At 40.1% G+C, this 21,213-nt stretch overlaps 1 protein-coding gene across 2 annotated transcripts in view; it reads right to left on the minus strand.

Annotated features, from left to right (window-relative positions):
- The window catches only part of creb3l2 (cAMP responsive element binding protein 3-like 2), a 31,096-nt gene that overhangs the window by 2,587 nt on the left and 7,296 nt on the right, over positions 1-21,213 (minus strand). Inside the window, exons 2-11 of one of the 2 annotated variants that reach the window (XM_044022509.1) lie at positions 7,025-7,271; positions 6,593-6,864; positions 6,426-6,504; positions 5,980-6,176; positions 5,736-5,882; positions 5,084-5,142; positions 4,637-4,705; positions 2,269-2,368; positions 1,992-2,121; positions 197-431 (exon numbers count right to left, since the gene is read on the minus strand). In XM_044022509.1, the coding sequence (XP_043878444.1) occupies positions 197-431; positions 1,992-2,121; positions 2,269-2,368; positions 4,637-4,705; positions 5,084-5,142; positions 5,736-5,882; positions 5,980-6,176; positions 6,426-6,504; positions 6,593-6,864; positions 7,025-7,271 (1,535 nt within the window). Of the gene's footprint in view, positions 1-196; positions 432-1,991; positions 2,122-2,268; positions 2,369-4,636; positions 4,706-5,083; positions 5,143-5,735; positions 5,883-5,979; positions 6,177-6,425; positions 6,505-6,592; positions 6,868-7,024; positions 7,272-21,213 lie in introns of both variants that reach the window. The other variant, XM_044022508.1, reaches the window with a different exon arrangement.

Below are 21,213 nucleotides of genomic sequence, written 5' to 3' on the forward strand. Positions count from 1 at the left end.
CTTACCACACCATTTATTGAGTTAAGTTAAAGTTAAGTTAAAGTTATCTTACAGATTAATTGCATCGATGTTACCTAGCAATAGTGTTTTTACGATTTTACCTGTTTACATATTCCCCTAAACAGTCTCCTTTGTTTGGAATCTGAACGTGTTAATAAAGTTATTTGAATGTAGATTCATTCAATTTAAAGTGTACCTGTGCAGGTCGAGCAGCAGGTTCTCTGGCGTCTGCGTGTGATTGCTTTTACTCCGGAAAGGTGGGTGTGTCTCCACCCTGTCGGGCTCCGCCCCCAGCTTCTGTTGCTCCGAGTGACGCCACGCCGCCATGACGACGGCGGGCGTGTCCTCCCACTGGTCGGGATACTCGCCGCCGAGACCGAGCAGGTGCGGCTGCTCGTCCTCGAAGGTGGAAAGGAGGTTTCTCGACTTCACTGAGAGAAGAAAAACAAAGAAAAACGTGGATTTTTATTTTATTTTACTTCAAATAAAAGGCTTCAAAACACTGTCGGTGTGTGTGTGTAGGGATATAGAGAAAGGTCAGCCCCTCTAATCAGTCTCTGTGGCCATAATTGCAGCTCCGTAGGTGGAATCTGATTATTGTCAATGTTACAATGGACGTCCACAGTTTTACTGCTGGGAACTGATGAGTCATAACAAAGGAAACAGCAGGACCATATTAAAGGCGACTCTTATTGTGTGCGTGTTTCCAATAAAGCGTCACTCTTTGCCTGCCAGATTTATGGAAATAAAAAAGTATAAATTCATATGAATATCAGTGTCAGTTTCAAGATATTTTAGTGCCTAAAAACAAAATTTTAGGCACTAAATGTCGATGAAAATGGGCTAAAATTGGCACCGAAATTAGAAGTGGCGAACATTTCTATATAATTAGGGTAATATTAGACGTGGCGCAAAATGACTCAGTAGCGCTCCCCAAAGGTGAAACCCGGTAGGTAGGACAAAGCTGAAACCAAGTTGTGCCAAATTTCCCGAAACTTGGTGGAAACGTGTCACAGCCCAAGACGAACAAAAAAGTCCATTGCGACCATGGCCTCAAATCAACAGGAATTTTTAATTTGGCGTCCATCTTGGCGATTTGCACGTTTCCTAAATGTATTGTAGATTCAAAAGGGCGTGGCCACGAGAACCATTGGAATTTTGGCAAATTTCGACCAATCGCCCACAAAACAGGAAGTGTCCTGTAACTTTGCCGTACATTGACCGATCTGCTCGAAACTTCTTACGTGACACAAGAGACTGACTGTGAACACGTCTGCGAACATGACCTTGTTTCAGTGTATTTTAGATTCATGCTTTAGTTGTTGTGAGTGACAGGAAAATGCTAGAAGATGAGCAACATTAAAAAAAAGTAGACGTAATATACAGTGTTTTGTCACTTAAGATAATTAATTTAGTATAGCTTATTCTCTGCTCCCATACAGCTTCAAGAATTATTGACACTCATTTTTCCCACTTTTTTTTTATCATTATTGTTCTTGTATATGCAGACGATACACCTCTATTCATAATCACTGCAATCACTCTAAAATGATAAAGTCTTTTTAAGATAAAGTTATTTAAGTAATATGCTGAAAATGATATCGCAATATACAAGGCATAATATCACAATTAGGGCTGCAACTAACTATTTTCATAATCGATTAATCTGTATTAACCCAGTACTTGTTTGGTCTATATAATGTTGAAAAAGGTTGAATTATGATGTTCACCAATGTCTCTTTTTTTGTCGACAAACTAAAACTATTCAGTTTTAATGACTTGTTCTTTCAAAAAAAATCACACTTTAGAAGCTGGAAAACCAGAGAACTCGCTTCAGTTGTTGTAAAAAACGCTCAAATTGATGAATCAATTATCAAAATACTTGATAATTAACTTGGTAATCGATTACCCAAAACCCAGGTATTATTTATTATGTATATTATAAGTGAAAGTTTGTTAATGTGTGTGTATAAATGTGTGTGTCTGTGTACCTGTCGCTGTGTATGACTCTTTGACAGACAGCTGTTTGGACGCGAGGCCCGTTTCAGTGAGAGTGGAGCACGGACTCAGACTTGAGGGATAAAAACTGCCCAGAAACAGCGCAAAGCACAACACCACCACCTACAGGTGAAGGTGGAGAACAGAGGGGGGAAAAAAGAGATGATATAATAAATGATGAGTCACAGACAAAGACCACTCACTGAGCTGCTAATGTGCAGATAAATAATGGAGGCAAATGTTAACACACACACACACAGAATAAAGTACCATTAAGCACGATGACGTCTGGGTTCCTGCCACTCTGCAGGACTTGTGGACTTTTCCTGCCACCAACGCCTGAAGAGACTGCAACTGCTGCAGCAGAGACCTGCACAACACACACACACACACACACATAATTTAATACACACAAATCAAATGATGAAGATCCAAACAGAGTGGATTAAATTAACAGGGAAATATTTTGATAATTGACTCATTGGTTAAACTAAAAACAAGTTCCATTTTTAGCTTTTTCAATCAGAATAATAAAACCAAATGTTAATAATTGACTGAGGTTTTTTTTTTTGAATTTTATGAGCCAAACGACAAGTCTATTATGAAAATAATAGTGTTGGTTTCAGCGCTTTTATATATATATACACACGATCCAATAACATGTTATTAAAGTTTTTTGTAAAAAAAAAAAGGAAAAAGCAAATTATGTGGTGTCAGTTCGTTCAGTGTTAATGTCTCTTATTCAGCGTTTGTTTAGATTTGTTCTGCCGTTCGCTTCATTAGAGAGAGAGAGAGTGCAGGTGCAGCACACACACACTTACACATAACCGCTTCATTTAACTTTTCGACAGCAGCACTGGAGCCAAAGACACTTTAACCCCTAAGTGCAAAGAAGACCAGAAACAGCTGTGGTTCTAGTCAAGTCAGCCACACTTAACAGTACCACACTGGCACTAAGTGGATTTTATACACACAAATAAACTTGTTTATATATCTTCGTGAAGACACATCATAGATATAATGCATTCCCTAGCCCCTTACCCTAACCTCAACCATCACAACTAAGTGCCTTACCCTCACCCTAACCTTAAAACCAAGTTAAAAAAAAAAGTCTTAAAGGGCATTTTCACATTTTGTCGTCCCAAGAATATAAATACAAACACACACACTGGTCATTTCTCTAACATTATGAAGACGCTCATAAACAAACAAATTCTTTTGCCCCTGATCCTAACTTTAAAGTTAAACTTCTATGGCTTTATCCTCCACATAAGCTTCCAAAACAGTTAAATTCAACTTCCAGTTAATCTGATTTGGACTTTTAGCTACTCACAACTAAAGAAAACCCATGATAAATCAACAAATAATCCAAAATATTAGCTACTAATTTAGCTAATCGCTGTCACTACTGTTAGCTAAAGCTATAACTGTCTTTAGTTTTTTGTTTCTACCTCTAGCATTAGTGATTAACTGTATTGATACAGTAGCGGTGTCTTAAATAGGTTACTAGCTTTTGGCTACTAGCTACAGTGTTAGTGGTTAAATCACAAGTGGTTAACTATATTAGTGGTATAATTGTATATAAGTGGTTAGTGATTAACTATAGCTAGCTTTGGCTACTAACTATATCATAAGTGGTTCACTATATTAGTGGTTATCTATAGCTAGCTTTGGCTACTAGCTATATAAGTGGTTAATTATATTTGTGGTCAACTATGTTAGTGGTTAACTATAGTTAACTAATGCTAGCTTTAGCTACTAGGTATAGCATTAGTGGTTAAAAGACAGTGTTGGACTACTTTATTAAAGGTTAATGGTTAACCATTAATGCTCAAATGGGAACATTAAGATTGTTCCTAAATTATTGTACTATGTTTTTTTTTTAATTAGCATATAGAACAGTTATAAATAGAACCCTTACATTGCTACCATTGCTGCAGTGTGTCAAATTTAAATTTAATTTGAAAACAATGAATTGCTCAGTGCTAATAAACACACACACAGAGACACACACTTGAGTGTTTTACATGAAAATAGCCTCATGGCTATTCATGCGTGCAGGATTGTGGCTGAACAGATGTGAGCAGAGAGACGCGAATTCATCCACATTTGCAAAGAACAAAATCCAGTCTGCGTTTGTTGCCGCGCTGCTGCTCTCAGCTGCACCAGGTGTAATAAAAACAAATGACTTCACAGTCGCGGCACAAGAAGAGGGAACAGAAACCTATCAGTGGACAAACTGAACAACGTGTGAACGATGCACCCAAAACCCTTCAAGGTCACGAGAATCGGTCGTCAAAGCTGCAGCGTGATCAACAACAGCAGTGTAATGTGATTACCAGCGAAAATATGAGCAACATGAGGGCAACAAAATAAATCACACAGCAAAGACACTTAATAGTGTTTAGTGACTCATGGGGTTTTTTCTGCTTTAAATCAAGACAAATAATGTTTATTTTCCAAGAAACAAACGCATTGTTTAAGTATTTGTGCACAGATTATTATCTTTACAGCACATATGACGCGTTGGAAGAAAGTTAAACACCAACAATAACACCAATATACATCTGAAATGTTATCAAATCAATTTTAAAAAGTATTGAATACTGTGAGTAAACTGTGACTGCATCATTCTTACTTGTTTGTGCTCTCCAGAGATTCCACTTTCATGCGCAGTTCGCCGTTTTCGTTGGAGCAGTTCTCCACCCTGTGGTCAGACAGAAGAACTGCAGGGTCAGTTTCTCCACACAGTGTAAAAGTCATTCATAATTTAAAAAATAAAAACATAAAACAAAAATATGACTTTTTAATAGGCTGTATTAATTTCCAAAAATAATAACAAAATTATTTATAACTAAATAATATTTTAACACATTTTTTTGAACACATGTACATTATTCATTTCCTGTAATATTCTATTTTATGTGATATAAATGTGTATAATGTGAGTTTGACCCTTGACACGACAGGACGAGAAATTGTTACGTTACTCGTACAATTACAAATAAATAATCACAAAAACAAACAGAAAAAACATAGGAAATAAAACTGAGAAATTGCTGAATTGAAGTGTGTGTAAACTCACTTCTTCTCCAGAGTGTCCATGTACTCTTTCTTCTTCCTGCGACTCTCCTGAGCTGAAATCTGAGCCACGAAGGAACATAATTAGAAAAATAAGTCAAATTTGACAAACAAATAGTGATATTTGGAGCTGCCGCTGAGATTAATGTTCAAATTTAAGAGTCTATTTTCCTAAAACTGAAACAAACAAAACAGATGGAGGAAAAAACAACCTGGAAAATAAATCAACAACATTATAACTAAAAAGTAAAAGGTAAAGGGTGAATTTATCATATTTATCACTATAGGTTACATTTTAATGATGATTTAGTAACATTTTTAAATTGTCACATGTTTAAATCTGAGTGTTGAGAATGTGAAATGAGGTCAAAACAGTATTTAGAAAACCTACAATGTCATTATTATTGTGCTGAGTCAGCGTCCACACTGTTGTTTTCAAGTTTTCTGTTTCAATCTCGACCAATTTTCCTCATTCACGTGTGAAGAAGACGTTCGTCTCGCTGAGGACGTTTGTGTCCGTGAGCAGCTTTGTCAAAATTCCACGTTGCGTTTTTTAAATATCTGACTAAAACTTGTAATGAAGCTCATTTTCTGTCCACTGATTTTCTTTCAACAAATGAAAAGGAAAACGTGGACGTCGGGAAGGTTCTTTTCACCTTGTTCTTGATTTTCCTGCGGATCTTCTTCAGCGCCTTCTCCTCGGCTTTGGTGAGCGGCAGTTTGGTGGGGACTGGGTAACCCTCGGCCACCAGCGTGCGGCGCTCCTCCTCGGTGAGAATCAGCGGTCCAGAACCCTGCAGCTTCTACACAAACAAATCAATAAACAAAAAACATATATGATTCATTCACAAGGGATGAACGAGTTCACGTCGGATGTCAGATACCGGGGTCAACACTCACATGAGGAGCGGTGAGCAGAGGGGAGTTGGACAGGGAGGAGGAGGCGGAGCGCGGCGCCACCTTCTGGGAAGGAGAAGGGCTGGTGGGGGAGGTGGGGCATGAGAGAGTGAGCGGGGCGTGGACGGGACTCTGACTGCCCTCCGAGTCGCTGCCGTGGGAACTGGGAGGAGTGGGAGGCATCTGTAGAGACTCCAGACCTGAAAACACACACAGAAAACAACACATTTAATTTTGGATTAAACGTTTATTTCTGTCTGTTTTTGATCATTTAAGACTATAATATATATAATATACTGTATATATAGAAGGTCATTGACCCCCAGGTCATTTTGAGTTTGAGGCCCCTGGATTTAATGTCTACTGTGAGTCTGCAGTGTGAGCCAGTGGCCAGCAGGGGGCATCAGAGTTTCATTGAGAACAAAAAAACCATAAGGGATTTTTCTGACCTTTGGGTGAAAAATTGAGGAACTGATCGACTTCATGTGGCTCCAGTTTAATCTGAGGGATGAGATTCTCCTCTTTAATCTGCGTGAACACGAGAAAGACGAGAAATTAGGTCATAAATGGTAATATAATGTCCAGTTTCCTTTGTTTCGAGTGTCTAGTGTCTCACCTTTATGCCTTTGCTCTGGTTGTTGCTGCTGCTGACGATGCTCTGAGCAGCAGCAGGAGCAGGAGGAGGAACAGCAGCAGCAGCTGCAGGTGCAACAGCAGGAGCAGCAGCAGCAGCAGCAGCAGCAGCAGGGGCCACAGTGGCGACTTTGGCTGTTTGGGGCCTGTTGTGTGAGGCCAGAGATAGAGCGAGGCTGGGGAGCAGTGAGGGAGTCTCACACAGGAGGCTGTCGATTGTGTCGTCCTGCTCCATCGGCCACTCGCCGTCAGACTCTGCTGCAGAAAAGACAACATGGACGTCACTCTACATCTTCATCTGAACGTTTATTCGACTGCGGCGGCATTATCATCTTATTAATCACAAATATTTTGTTTTCAGGGACTGATTTGTGTGTTTGTTTATGATTTTTGTGATGTGATGTTTCTGACTCACCTGCTTCACTGCCGTGTTCTCCGGTTAGGTGCGACAGGGGCGACTGTGGTCGGCTGTCGCCGCACAGTGAGTAGCTGTGCTCGGCCGTGATGTGAGGGGGCAGAGGGGAGGACGGGGACAGGTCGTCTCCGTCCTCCTCGCCCTCCATGGCCTCCACGCCGTCCCTCACGCCGGACAGGAAGGGGTCGCTGAGCAGCTGACCCAGCAGAGCGTCCTGGGAGAGGTCATCGAGGAGCTCGGAGAAGTGCTGCACACGGGAGAAACCAAAACAAAAACACTGTCAAATTACAGATATCAGATTGATGATAGAGATGAAGAGATGAAGCCACGTGATGGAGGAGACAGAGAAAATCAAGTTACCACACTGTTATCAACAGCTAAATAGAGCTGTCACCTTTCAATAAACATGAAATAAATAAATTATTGTTGTAGATAGTTAATAATTTAACTGTTATGGGTAAAATATTTCAATAAGAGCACCCCCTGATGTTGTAATTTCAGGTTTACACCTTGTTTTATTCTCTCATGCCTTGAGTTTATGATTCAAGATGGCTGCTGCTAGCACAAAGGTGTCGTTTTTTTACTCTTTTTGTGTCAAATTTCATTTCATTTTAGTCCCACACACACAACACTAACACTGTTGCTTCAGTGTTTTTGTGAATAAAATACAGAATTCCGTGTTTTATCAGTTAAACTAGAGTTTTATTGGACGACAGTAGCTCGCTAGCTAGCGAACCTGTATGCTAGCGAACGACAGTAGCTTGCTAGCTAGCGAACCTGAATGTAATGTAATGTAATGTAATGTAGCTAGCGAACCTAGCTATCATGCTAACGTTTTAACTGGACTTAAACTGGAAGTCAATTTGAATGTGACATCATTTCCATACATTTTAAATAATGGGAATGATTTGTTTACCTGTTCAATGTGATTTTAGACGTTACAGATGTTAAAACATTATTAAAAAGTTGGTTAAAAATGTTCGGGAAATACTTTGTACCTAATAAAGTGGCAGCTGAGTGTCATCCAGACTAATTAGAAGCTGTAAAATTCAAATTCTTTTCAGTAGCACCCCCTCAACTTTCCTGCTGTGGGAAACACTGTGTCTCTCTCTGAGGACAGACGTCCCCCGCTTAATCAGTGTTTGTCTGAGTGATTCTCAGTGAGGTGAGACATTTATGAAACGCATGCAGGACTCAACAGACAAAGCCCTTAAATGTCCTCTTTCATCCCCCCATCTCTCCTCCACCACCACCCTGTCTTCAACACATTCTTCCTTCTTCTTTCTATATTATTATAATTCATTCTTCCCTGTGATTTTTCTGTCGACAAACGTTCAGGTGTTGTGACTGCGATGAACAAAAAGGCAGCTGTGAAGTGAAGCGAAGGCATGGTGGTGACGCGCTGATAACACACTAACACACTTCCTCCTTCCTCCTTCCGTCTGTCTTTGTGTGTACACACATATATAAATATATATATATATATATAGATAGATATGTATATTTTGCATTTTCTGGAAAAAAAACCTGGTCCTAATGAGGCAGAACCTAATTTTCTGATGAAGACTAAGATTTGAAGAATAAGGCCTTTTTTAGTCCTGAGAAGAATAGCTGCATGTGTGTTCCAGGCTTTAATCATGTTGTGGGGACCTGAATCTCACATTGTGGGGACTTTATTATTTCATTTAGGGTGGGACAGTAGTAGTTATGGTTATGGTTAAGGTAAGTCTCCAGGAAATCAGTGTACGTCAATGTAATGTCCTCTGGAGTCATGGAAGTGTGTGCTTTCTCCTATTTGTCACATCTTTAGGACATTTTTCTGTTTTAAACACTGACCTTGTCAGGACCAGCAGTCCTCATGGAGACCAAAACCTGGTCCTACTGGTTAAGTTTAGGGTTAAGATTTGAATTGCGGTTAGTTTACGGTAAAGGGTTAGACATTAACTGGTTATGATTAAGGGTAGGGATAAGTCTTTGTTTAGGTTGTAGTAGGTTGTTTCCAAGTGTGTGTGTATGTGTGTGTGTGTGTGTAGTAAACACAGCTGGATCACCTAACAGGAAACCTGTGGTTCAACTCTTTCATCTCTCAGCATTTTGTGCAAATCTCCAGGTCCAGTGTGGCAGAAACTGAATAAATGTATGTTTATATGAGTGGAAAATCACTTTAAAATAAAAATAAAAGTCTAATTTTCATAGCCTGAGAATAAGGTTATGGTCGAGTTAACTCTGACATGAATTAAAATGTACATTGAATGGGAAAAGAGACGTCTTTTGACCCAAAAGTCACATTGGTGTCGACGTTTTTAATTTGGACTTGTAGAAAGTGAATTACAGATGTCTTAAACACACAGTTAGTACGTTAGTGAAATGTGTGTTTCCAGCTCTTTGTCCTCAGTTGAACTGCAGCAGTGGCATGTGAGAGAATTTCTGATGTAACTTTGCATCAAGCTGCCGGGCAGAGAAAAGAAAACCCTCAGTGTGTCCAATGGAAATGCGAGACATGCTCGGCCGAGTCTGGTGCTCGGCCAGCGATTACACACATGTGGAGGAGTTTGTCGAGGATAAAGACAAAAGAAGAGGACGAGGAGGAGATGGAGGGCAGAAATTCTATAGTTTAGTTACACAAACAAACAAAAGACGACAAGAAGGAGAAGAAGAGATGAGAAAGTGAGAGTGAAATTAAGATGGAGGAAGAGAGGACGATGGATGCCAAACATGTGGCTTCAATTACACACACACACACACAAATATGGCCTTTTAGAGCAGAACACACTGACAGGAGTGTGTGCGTGTGTGTGTGTGTGTGTGAGAGATGCAAACACTGCCAGCACACTGTGAATCCACTAAGTGTGTGTGTGTGTGGGGCAGAGGCAAATATTTACACACTGGTCCAGCAGTGGGTCCATCACTGTGTCACTGTGATATAAATGTCGTAATAATTCCTTTAAATCCTCGTGTCACCAAAAAAAAATCTAATTTCTGGGAAAAAAAACATTTGCACTGATTTATAAGGGAAGATTCTACTGTTGTAAAGTTGTTATATTTTTATTTTAAACAGCTACACATTCGCAATAATCTGTGTTTGAATGCTTTTGGGTTCGTGAACACGTATGCCATGAAAATAATCCGTGCAGGATTGTTTCATCTTGTTTTTTGGGGTTGTAATGAAAGTAAAACCCATTATTTGGTCGACGCTGTCGTAAACTTTATTTATATAGCACTTTTCCTACGAGGCAACTCAAAGTGCTTCACAGGATATAAAAAAAACATAATCAAGGGAAATGTCTGGTTTTATGCATTAAAACAGTGAATACATGAGGAAAAGGAGGAGGAAGGAAGTGATAAAAGAGGTAAAAGACAATTAAAGATGCAAATTATAACACATAAAAGTAAGTAAATTAATAAATAAATATGGATAAGATGAACTAGAACATGATAAAATGGTAGGTGCCGTGCAATAGACAATAAATTCACTACATTTATGACTTTATTGTTGATATTAGGGTCTAAAAATGTGACAGGGCTGAAACTAACACATATTTTAATTAATTAATTATTTTCTTTATGACTCAAACGTTTTGCCTACAAACGTCACAGAATATTGGCAAATACTTGTTTGCCAATGTGAATCACTGAAAATCTCTTTTAGTTCAGAGGCTGAACGTTTCCTGTTTCATCTATAAACTGAAAATCAACTGATAAAAGGCTTCAATGTTTAGTTCCAGCCCGGAGAAAAACGGAAAAAACACGGGAGAGGGAGACAGAAGAAACAGGGCGTAGTTTTTAAACTGGAGGAGTAAATTACACACAGGAACCACATGTAAAAACCAAAAGTACGCCTCAGTTCTTTGTGGCTTTCGACTCGTGGGTTTATGTGACCTTTGACACCGCCCACTTTCACCCCACAGCGTCTCTGATTCTGGAGTCACTTTAAAAAAAAAAACAAGACTTTGACCGAACACGAGGACACGCAGAAGAAAGACATTTAAGCTGATCTTCACAAACTTTAAGGCCTTTTTTTAGCATTTAAGACTTACTTTTAGGGAATAGAATTGGTTTAAAGTAAGGATTAGGTTAAGGGTAAGGGTTGGGCATTTAGTTGTGATGGTTACAATTAAGTTAAGGGGATAAGGAACGCCTTATGTGAGTGTCTGTGTACAGTGTGTGTGTGTGTTTGTATATTAAAGGGCAGGACGGTCGTTTGCTGCTGTAGAGTCAGTCACCAGCTGGGTGTAACTCACACACACACACACACACACACACACACACACACACAGAAACGTCTTTGTCTCCTTCAGCTCCACAGTGACGTGTGATTCAGAAGTCGACTGTAACGAGAGACTCTCCAGCTGGAAAACAGAGCGCAGGGAGCTCAATGGGGGGAAACTGGGAATGTGAACTGGAACTGGGGCAAAAAGAACACAAGTGGGACTAAGGACTGGGAGGCTGAGGGGGTTCAATCCCCGGCTCCTTTAGTAGTCGAGACGCACCAAACTAGGGCAGGGAATCTTCAGGTAGCTCACGATTCCTTTCAACTATGATTGTAAAGAGATTATATAACTGCATTTAATGCATTATTTAAAGAACCGTGATTAAAAACTTTGGTTCTGGATTTCGAAACTTTCTGTAGCAGACAGAGACACTTCCTGTTTATGGAGAACTTGTAAAATCCCACGGAAACAGATGGTGCAAGAGGTGAAACCTGTCAATAAAAAAACCCTTGACAGCTGTGTCGGTCCCTAATAAGCAGCTAAATGATCAGTCGGCGAGTGGGACGTCCACTCATCTCTGTCATTCCACTGTCAAACTCTGTGTGTGTGTGTGCTAAAAAACACTTAACGGCCACAGGTTTAAAGAGGTTCAAAAACAGGGAAGAGGAAAGTGTGACGATGATGATGATGATGATGATGTAACACCTTCCTTCCTCCTGTTAAAAGCCAAACCAGATGTTTGACAAAAAGACACACACACACATGCACAACATTCGTAGACTAGCTTAAATAGGCAGATAACTAGCTTAAATAGATAGATACCTATCTTAAATAGATAGATAAGCTAGTTAGCAAACTGCTAACTAGCTTACATATAGTAGATAGTTCGCTAGCTACCTAGATAGTTAGCTAACTAGGTTAAATAGATAGATAACTAGCTAGCCACTGAACTACCTGGGGGTGCTGGGTCGATCAGTGGTTAAGACCAGTACCCCAGGTGCAGATACATCATGGTACAAAGCTAGCAATGGACGCTCACCGTTCAAATAAATGTGTTTAATGCTTAAAAATGTAAATGTAAATAGATAGAAAGTTTGCTAACTGGCTTAGATACAGTAGATAGTTTGCTAGCCTCCAAGATAAATAACTAACTAGCTTAGATATCTAGATAGATAACCAGGTCTTTACCCTCAAAAAGCCCTATAAAGATGTGAGGACCAGCCAAAATGGTTTTGTATGGTTTATAGATTTCTTTGGTCCTCACAAAGCCACACATATAAGAACACACAGACACACACACACACAAAGATTAAGATTATAGCTCATGTTACCTTTACCTAAACCACAAATCAAATCTTAGTCCTAAATGTAATCAGTTCCTGAGAAAGGAGGTTCTGCCTCATTAGGACCAGGTTTTTTGGTCACTACTGGTCCTGACAAGGTGCACAATACAAGAACACACACACATAAAGGTCATCGGTGTGTAGCATTAGATTCCAAGTGTGTGTGTGTACCTTGCCCTGCATTAATTAGAGTGCACTGCTGTCAATGACGCACACACACTCTCACCAATACACACACACACACACACAGACATGTGGGCGGTGTTCTGTCCAAACTGTCAAACTCACCAACACGTGCCCCGTCATAAGAAATATTAAAGGTCCAAGGTTATTTTTTTCTCTTGGACTGTAAATAACTGAGAGGAAAAGTGAGAAGACTTTCACTTCAGGGCCGTCAAACAACTCATTTCACTCAAGTTCACAAGTTAATCACAATGAAAACCAATGAATGAGTGTTTTATTTTGTCTAAAATTCTATTTATTTGCACATTTTAACCTTTTTTAAGTCCATATTGACATTTTTACCAGTGTATTTTGAATATAAATTGAATAAACACAAAGAAAGTTGTTTTATGAACTTCACTTTTGGATTTTTCTTTTAGATTGATCACTATGCAATGAATTACTTTTCATAATATGTACTTTGACGTGTATTTACTTCTGTTTGTTTAAATGCTTTGCTCAAATGACACAGACTGAGCAGGTGGAAATGTCACTCACAGACTTTCTACTCCCCCCCCACGACATTTGCATATTTAATCTTCCAGTGGTGGGCACGTCATCGCCATGGTGACGCTGGCGGATCTTGACTCATGCGAGGAATTCTAACAATGTTGAGTCAACCATCACAATCTGCACTTTCTGATCAGTTTAGATGCAAAATAATGAAGTATTTAAACAATTTTTGCATCAAATATTTACCTTTAAAAACCTGGAAAAAACCTCGGAAAATTCTAAATATTCCGAGGTTGAAACAAGGAAGTTTGCAAAAAGCATCTCAAACAACTGAGTCAGCAATTAAAATTAAAAACAGGGTTCATTTTGTGGAGATGAATCTGCTAATTGTTCGCTTTCACGCACACAAGAACCAATTAACACATCAATGACTTTACATTCATTGATTGTGCAAATTATCTTGCGCTACAGGTTTTAACAAAACTTTCAAGGAAAGGATTTTTTAGACGCCTAACCCTGAGGGCAGATTTTTTTTTTACTGTGAGTTGGGTCAAGGGTCAGACAGAGGTGTGGCTAAAAAAGAGAATCACCCTTTTACCAAAGGGGTAAAAAAAGGCCAGTGTGGTATTTTTTACTTTTATACAGTAGATGTGTACGGTTACCGGTGTCACAGTAAACCATGGTAAAATTCACGTAAATTCAATTACAATGCTAAATGTGGTCAGAAATCTCTTATTCAAGATATTTTACTGTGATTATTGTTTTTTTTTCATTTTCTATCTTTATATATCTTTTTCCCCCCACTGTATGTTATGTTTAGTTTGCAGTGGTTTTTTTTAATACTTAATAAATATCATTTAAATACAAATCTTGGTGAAATTGTCTCAATTTATCCGTGTATCAGTGTATTTTTTCATCATTTTGAACCTATTTATTCACCCGAATGTTCCACATACATTTTTCAAGCCATTACTTGGTGGTTCCAACAGACACAAGATGACATATATATATATAATGGAAATATTACTTCCTTATTACAACGTATTACTATTATACTATGACCATACTATGAAGTGTGATGTTAAGTGTTACCAAACAAAAATGTGACGCAGGTGGAGAAATGGTTGTAACGGATGTAAACAACAGGATGTGAGAACGGAAAACAGGAGGCGTGACGTCCAGCAGAGAGGCAATTGTTTACTCTCCACCCACAGATGAGGACAGGAATACACACATACACACACACACACACACACAGTCTGGATGCGGCAGGAGTCACAGCTGATTTATTACAATTGTTAAATATCCCACTTTCCTGTTTGACACCAATATCTTTCCTCAGTCTCTGGTTTCATTGAGGTTTCATGGTTCGTACAATTCAATTCAATTCAATTCAATTAAAAAAAAACGTATTTGTTCAATTTATTCACACGGAACCAACGCCTTGGGAGTCGTAAATGATTATAAAACGGTTCCATTTTTGTGTATATGACCAATATGTAACTTTGGGAAAACAACAACAACAACAACAACAACAAGACTCGATATCTTCAGGGTTCCCACACCTGGGTTGACATCAAATTCAAAAACTTTCCAGGACTAATTCCCCTTAAATTCAAGGATAGAACGTGCTGACACAGCTTAAGACGGAAGGGCAACTCGTAAGAGCGTCTTCGTCCACTTTTCTGGATCTGCTTCTGGACAAGTGATTGTGCTTTTTGGGATCTTGGACAAAGTCAGTCTTTGTAATTTTCATTGGTGAGACAGCAATCTTGGAATTTTCATTTCCCAGGCATCACGTCGTCATTTGCTCTCTTACTTAACTTCACTAGCTCATTGTTCAGCACAGAATCTCACATCAGTGGTCGGAAAGAGACAGTGGACAGTGTCCACAACACCACTAGTAATGACTGGACATTTGTCCTGCGTAGGCCTCGTCTACATACATCAAGCAATGCAGGGCATGAAACAGTAAGGTGGCATCATCACTGTCAATGACCCATGTCTTTTTAAAAACTTTCAAGGACCTTGAGATTCCTTTTTTTTATTTATAAACTTTCAAGGATTTGTGGGAACCCTGTGTCTTCCTCTCCGTTGTCTTGGTAATATATACAAAAGCATTTAGGGTCATATTGGGGGCGCTATATGCGTATAAAGACTTCATTGAAACAACGGCATGTTTACGGAAAACCTTTTAAGAACAAAAATAGAGAAAAAGATCGTACAAGAAAAGTCCAGAAACCACGATGAAAAGGCCTCAGTTCGTCGATATTATGCTAAGCCACAACTGGAAACGTGCTAAAAATAGGAAGTGTCGAGTCAAAGTTCACAACTGTGACTCCGTTGTTATCTGAAGGACGCTGTGGAGATATGATAGCACATGTGTGTACGTGTGTGTGTGTGTGTGAAATGGTGACATGGACGAACAGAAGTGACCACAGACTGAGATGATAAAGAAAGACAGAAAAAAAACAGATGTGCAGTCTGGCCTGACACATGGAAAAAGAAAAACTTTTTTCTCCCTCTGGGTTCCCCTTCTTGTAAAGAGCCCACCTCCCTCTTCGTAAACCCCCCCCTGCACACACACACATAAGAGCACAGTAATGTAAACTTTCCAGTCTGTCACGGTGACCCATCACTGAGAACAACCCCCAACTCTCTCCACACAAACTGACCCTCCAGATGTTACGCAATGACTTCACATCACAGAGTCTCAGACAAACTGCATTTACACCAACAAAACTATGACTATGAGGCTTCGCTCATCATGACCTGATGCCAAATACCAAAGTGTTTCCTCTGTGTCCAAAGCCTGATGTACATTTTTTCCTCTCAACCGTTGTAAAAAAACAAGTCTGCAGCAAATGTGTACTTAAGTGCTTCGCTGTTGCATTACTGGCTCATGTTTGAGTACAATTTGACAAAATATGACAGTTGACAGTTAAAGGAAATGACCACACCTTTTCAGACTTTAACTGAGGTGTTTCACCCGCCTGGTTTGGCTTTAACACTCCAGACACACATTGTTTTAGGCAAATACAGAATCTCCTTTACAAAAAGGAACCAATGACAAATGGGTTTTTTAGAGGCGGCGACCAAAGACCAACTCTCTTTTGATTTGGCTGTTGCTCCCTCAGGCAAAAAGTCTTTAGATTCCATTACTACAGAGCCTAGAGAACTACAACGATGTTTGTTTATACATTGCTTTTTTTTACGTCATTCTGCGTACGTCATCAGGATTGTTGTTCTGATTGGTTGTAGGTATCTGTTGGTCACACCTCTTGGAGGTAGGGGGTGACTACACACTAACAGACTGCTGCGCAATCTCAAATGAGTTTGAGGTGCAATCTGGTGTTGGCCAGGCTAGCATTTTACTGAATTTGCTTTGTGGTTAAAGGTCCTGCAAAGTAGAGACTTATGGCGCTTTTCCATGATACAGTTCTAGCACTACTTGGCTCAACTTGACTCGGCTCGACTCTACCCGGTTTGGGTATGAGGCACGTCGTGAGGTGTCGTCCTCATAGCACGAGTGTGCAAAACTGCCGTGACTTGTTGTTCTATACGCTACACAAACGCACAAACATCGAGGCGGTGGTGTACTTGCTGCTCGGTATGTGGACGGACCACGTCTACATGGCTCGCTGTAACGTTCTTTGGGTTTGATTCTTGTGTCAGGTGTCACGTGCACGACTCATCCAGTGATGGCGCTCTCTGAACAGATCAGTGGCCAGCAGTCTGGTGATGTCACATTTAATATCGGATCGCTTGGAACCTTGGAACCAGGTACTATCACTGAGGGAAAAGCAAAGTCGAGCCAAGAACTGTATCACGGAAAAGCAACATAAGCCGACGCTTTAAGTCTATAAGATGTTGCACCTGGATATCATGTCATATTTGACGTGCCGAGTGTCTCGTTTGTTAATAGTTGGCAAACAAGGCTTCCAAACTTCCCCCTTTGTGTTCAAACATGAGATACAACCATTTGTCTCTCACTTTCTCACGGTCAAAAACAGTTTCTCCTTCCAGCAGAACGCCTGACCCAGCAAGATTTAGTTCCTATTTCTCTTTGTTTACTCCACAGAGCCATAACACAATATCATCAAAAGGTGATCAGGGCTCTAAATGTGGGGATAATAAAGATACTTTGAACCATGAAAAGATTCAAAATATCTCCTCACTGACGCTCTCGTCAGCCGCGCTGTTTCAGACCAAAACCACACCCCAGAATGTGGACTGTGTTGTGATTGGCCAGCCAACGAGAGCTTTCCCACTGTCCTGTGATTGGCCAGGTACCTGGAAGTGACGTAATAGATAGGCCAGCTCTCAGATACACAGCTCCCCCTCTGGCACGGTGGATGCTCTGCATCTCAGCAGCTACAACGAGAGTAGTTCTTCTTCTTCTGCAGTTGAATGTACGCAACCGGATGTGCCCAGACACCGGGAGGCGCTACGGTGGTGAGAGTAGTGGTGAGGATTTCTGATGACGACATCAAATTAAGGAAGTGCCGATCCGCTTCGCAGAGCCTGGGAAAACATTACAACACTATTTTCTCAGCAGTGGCTGAACTGTTTGTTCTGAAACTTTAGGGTTTCATAAACAAGGTAATGACGCAGATGCACACACAAACGCAGCGTTAATTGGAGCTTCCGGTCTATGTGGGCTTTAAATCTGACAGACGCAGCAGAGGCTGTTTTCACTTAATCTTTCATTTTCTGCATTCTTATTATAAGACACTCACAGTTAACTTTTCCATCTCTCCACTGTAACACTGACGGTCTTCGAGCCAAGAACCGTTAACACACATGAACTCCTTCACCCCTGAACTCAAAACTCTCAGTTTTCACTCTCTTTTCGTATTTCTCCCTTCAGCACAAACTCACTCGCTCTTCTAACTTAAATTTGAATCACTTTAGCTCCACAAGTGTCACTCGTACATCACTCCACTCCAAAAACTGCATTCAAACGACAATGGAAAAAATGTGGGGGTCTGAGGTGAAACTGGAATTCAAAGTAAGTGTTGCAGCAGATTTTTGCGCTCAGCTGTGCTTCATCATTTACCAAGCTCTTAATTTTTGCCTGTTCAGACTAAATTGAAACTCTGGAGTCAATCTAAAACGGCACCAGCAGCATTTTCAAACTTTTCCGGATTCCAGAACACAAAGTTTAACATGGGTGGCAAGTGTTTTTAGACCTTTTAGGTTCAGGGTAGTGGCTTCAAACATCTCCAAGGTTCTTTTTTAATAATACTAAAAAAAAGATTCCTCCCTCCACTTCCTGCCGGGTTAAAACTAGGTCAGTGTGAGTCTTGCTGCGACTCCCACAGTGAACTTGTTAATCCACCAGAAAGGGCAGACACTTGGTGAAACGTGTTTAGGCGAGCTGTGGCTCTTCCTGTGTCGGAGCAGACGAACTTTCCGAAGCAGAATGAATGAATACCAAACAGAAGAATGCATCAACGCCTCTGTTTATCCTACACATGACAGACAATAACACGAGAGCTGAGACAAACCAGCTTGTCTTCATCCCTCCAAATGAAAAAGTCAAGTAAGGAGTGATGAAGGTTTTCCCTTTTAAACGGTATGTAGAGTTCACCAGCTGTTGTTGACTGCCAACACCGCCGGAGATGATTTGCCAAGTTCAACATATTTTTTCTTGCCTTTTTTTTTCCAGGACAGGAAGTATCTCTGAAAACATCCGGGCACAAAGTTAAGCCGTATAAGTTGAGGGCTTTGGAGCTTTTTCGCTTCCTTCAGGCAACATTATCAGAAAATATCCACCGCTACGCAGACGACACCAAGCTATACTTATCTATACACACAAAATTGGACAATCTGAAACTTTAATGAGCAAACTTATTGTACTTATGTAAAGATGTCATTAACTTCATTAAGGGATTGTCGTCTGGCGGTGCCAGCGCCCCGCTCAAGACAATCCAGACTCTTTTCATGTGGTGTTCCACGCTGGTGGAAAGACCTACCGAGTCCTACCAGAACAGATATGCTACCCTGTGTATCTTCAAGAAGCTCTTGAACACCCAGCTCTTCCAAAAGCATCTTCTGTCCTAGCGCCCCCCTCCCCTCGCCGATCTCTTTCTGCACTTGGATCCACTTCTGCACTCTCACCCTCGGTCAGTCCACTGTTCCTATCTAGTGGATTTCTTTCCAAGACTTCTTCTACGTAGCTTAGTCCTCTTTTGTAAGTTACTTTGGATAAAGGTGTCTGCTAATTGCTTCCACTTCAAAACAAATAATAGCCATTTGTCATGCACACCTTTGCTATTGTCAAAACTAGTATTCATTACACAATCATAATTACTGTTAAGTATTTCATATAATAGACACAACTAACCTTACAGAGCTCTCTCTTCCTCCCTCTTTTCTGCTGTCACCCCCATTATCTCTTTTCAACCACAATACGACTGAACGTAGGTAAAAACAAGGTATATATAAAAAGGAAAACAGTGTGGGGGACTGAAAAGAAGAGTTTGGATAAGAATCACGAGCAGACATTTCTTTGGGGAAAATTGGGAGAACCTTCTGGTATTTTAGGCAAGAGCCAACTCGCCTCGACTGGGAACTGCAGCCTGCAGGAGCAATGGAGGAGGAGGAGGAGGAGAGAGGGGTGAAAGGTCAACTAGACGTTAGACGCAGAAGCTTCTGCCACAAACTGGCCTTGATTGTACACTTTGAACATGTAGACAGGATGTGAGCTGCAACAAGAACCCCATCAAAGTTAAGTGTAAATCACAGCTCAAACACCTCACTGTTTAATAAGCACTTTACAGGCGTATTTAAAACTCTTTGATGTTTAATACCTGCAACAGTAAAAGCTTGTACAGTTAGAAGCTGCTGCGTGACAACGTTTCTGTTGATTCTGCAACAAGGATTTTCTTTTGATTTCAGCTCTGGATTGTTTTCAAAGACTTTAAACTGCTCAAAAATTCTTCAACTTTTAATTTCTCTACAATCAAAGAAAAGATACAACTGGAGAAAGAGGTGGAATAAGAGCGTTAAAAAAAGCCGATACTATATAAAACTGCTTCCAGGCTCAGTTTAGACACGGACGTTTGAACAACTCGGGCGTGTATTAAAGCCACACCCACCTGACCACAAACACAAGCTCACTTACAATCATCTAAAGCCTTTTATGGAACCTTGAAGGAAAGACATGGGGGGTGGGGGATCAAGCGAAAAAAGGAGAGACAGACAGCGGGATAAATTTAGCTTTTCCACCAAGAACGATGGCTCCTGTGGATTTTCCATAATGATCCCTCACACTCTTGATTGCTACCTTGGCTTCTGCCTCCTCTGGAGTCTGAGTCCACTTTCAGCATCAGTGGAGAAGTTGCATCAGATTTCAAAAAAAAAAAGGAGGAAAAATGAGTTTGTGGTATTCCATGTGTGCAACATGTGAAGGTCACTGTCACTTTTTTTTTCCTGAAGTTGAAATACTGCGAGACGGTCAGATGGTTTGAGTTAGAGCAATGCTAGATTGAAATATGTTTTTGGTGAGAGAAGAAGAACTCAGACGAACCACGCTTTTACGAGTAAAAAATCTCATCAAGATGTCACATTTACAACAGCTTCGGTGTGGAAGTATTTTTTAAGTGACAGATTAAATTGAGTTAGAAATGCAAAAATGTTAACATTTGGGTAAAAGTTGGAGGACAAATATTTGAACTCGAGCTAAAATTTGCTCAATGCAAATTGCGATATGGCATCACGAAAGTACGGAAGCGTATTGCATTCACCTAAAATAAGATTTTATAACAAAATCATATAAAAAAACAAATCAAAATCAGTTTTTATGAGATTTTTTTCAGGGTCCGTTTTTACAAGATGTTTTTTTGGGTCTGATTTTGCAATTTTTTTTGGGGGGGGATCTATTTTCAGGATATATTTTTTGGGCCTGTTTTAGCAAGATTTTCTTTTGGGGGGTCTGTTTTTCCGAGATTTTATT

The sequence above is a fragment of the Solea senegalensis genome, linkage group LG3, assembly GCF_019176455.1.
Source record: "Solea senegalensis isolate Sse05_10M linkage group LG3, IFAPA_SoseM_1, whole genome shotgun sequence".
Classification (NCBI taxonomy): Eukaryota; Metazoa; Chordata; class Actinopteri; order Pleuronectiformes; family Soleidae; genus Solea; species Solea senegalensis.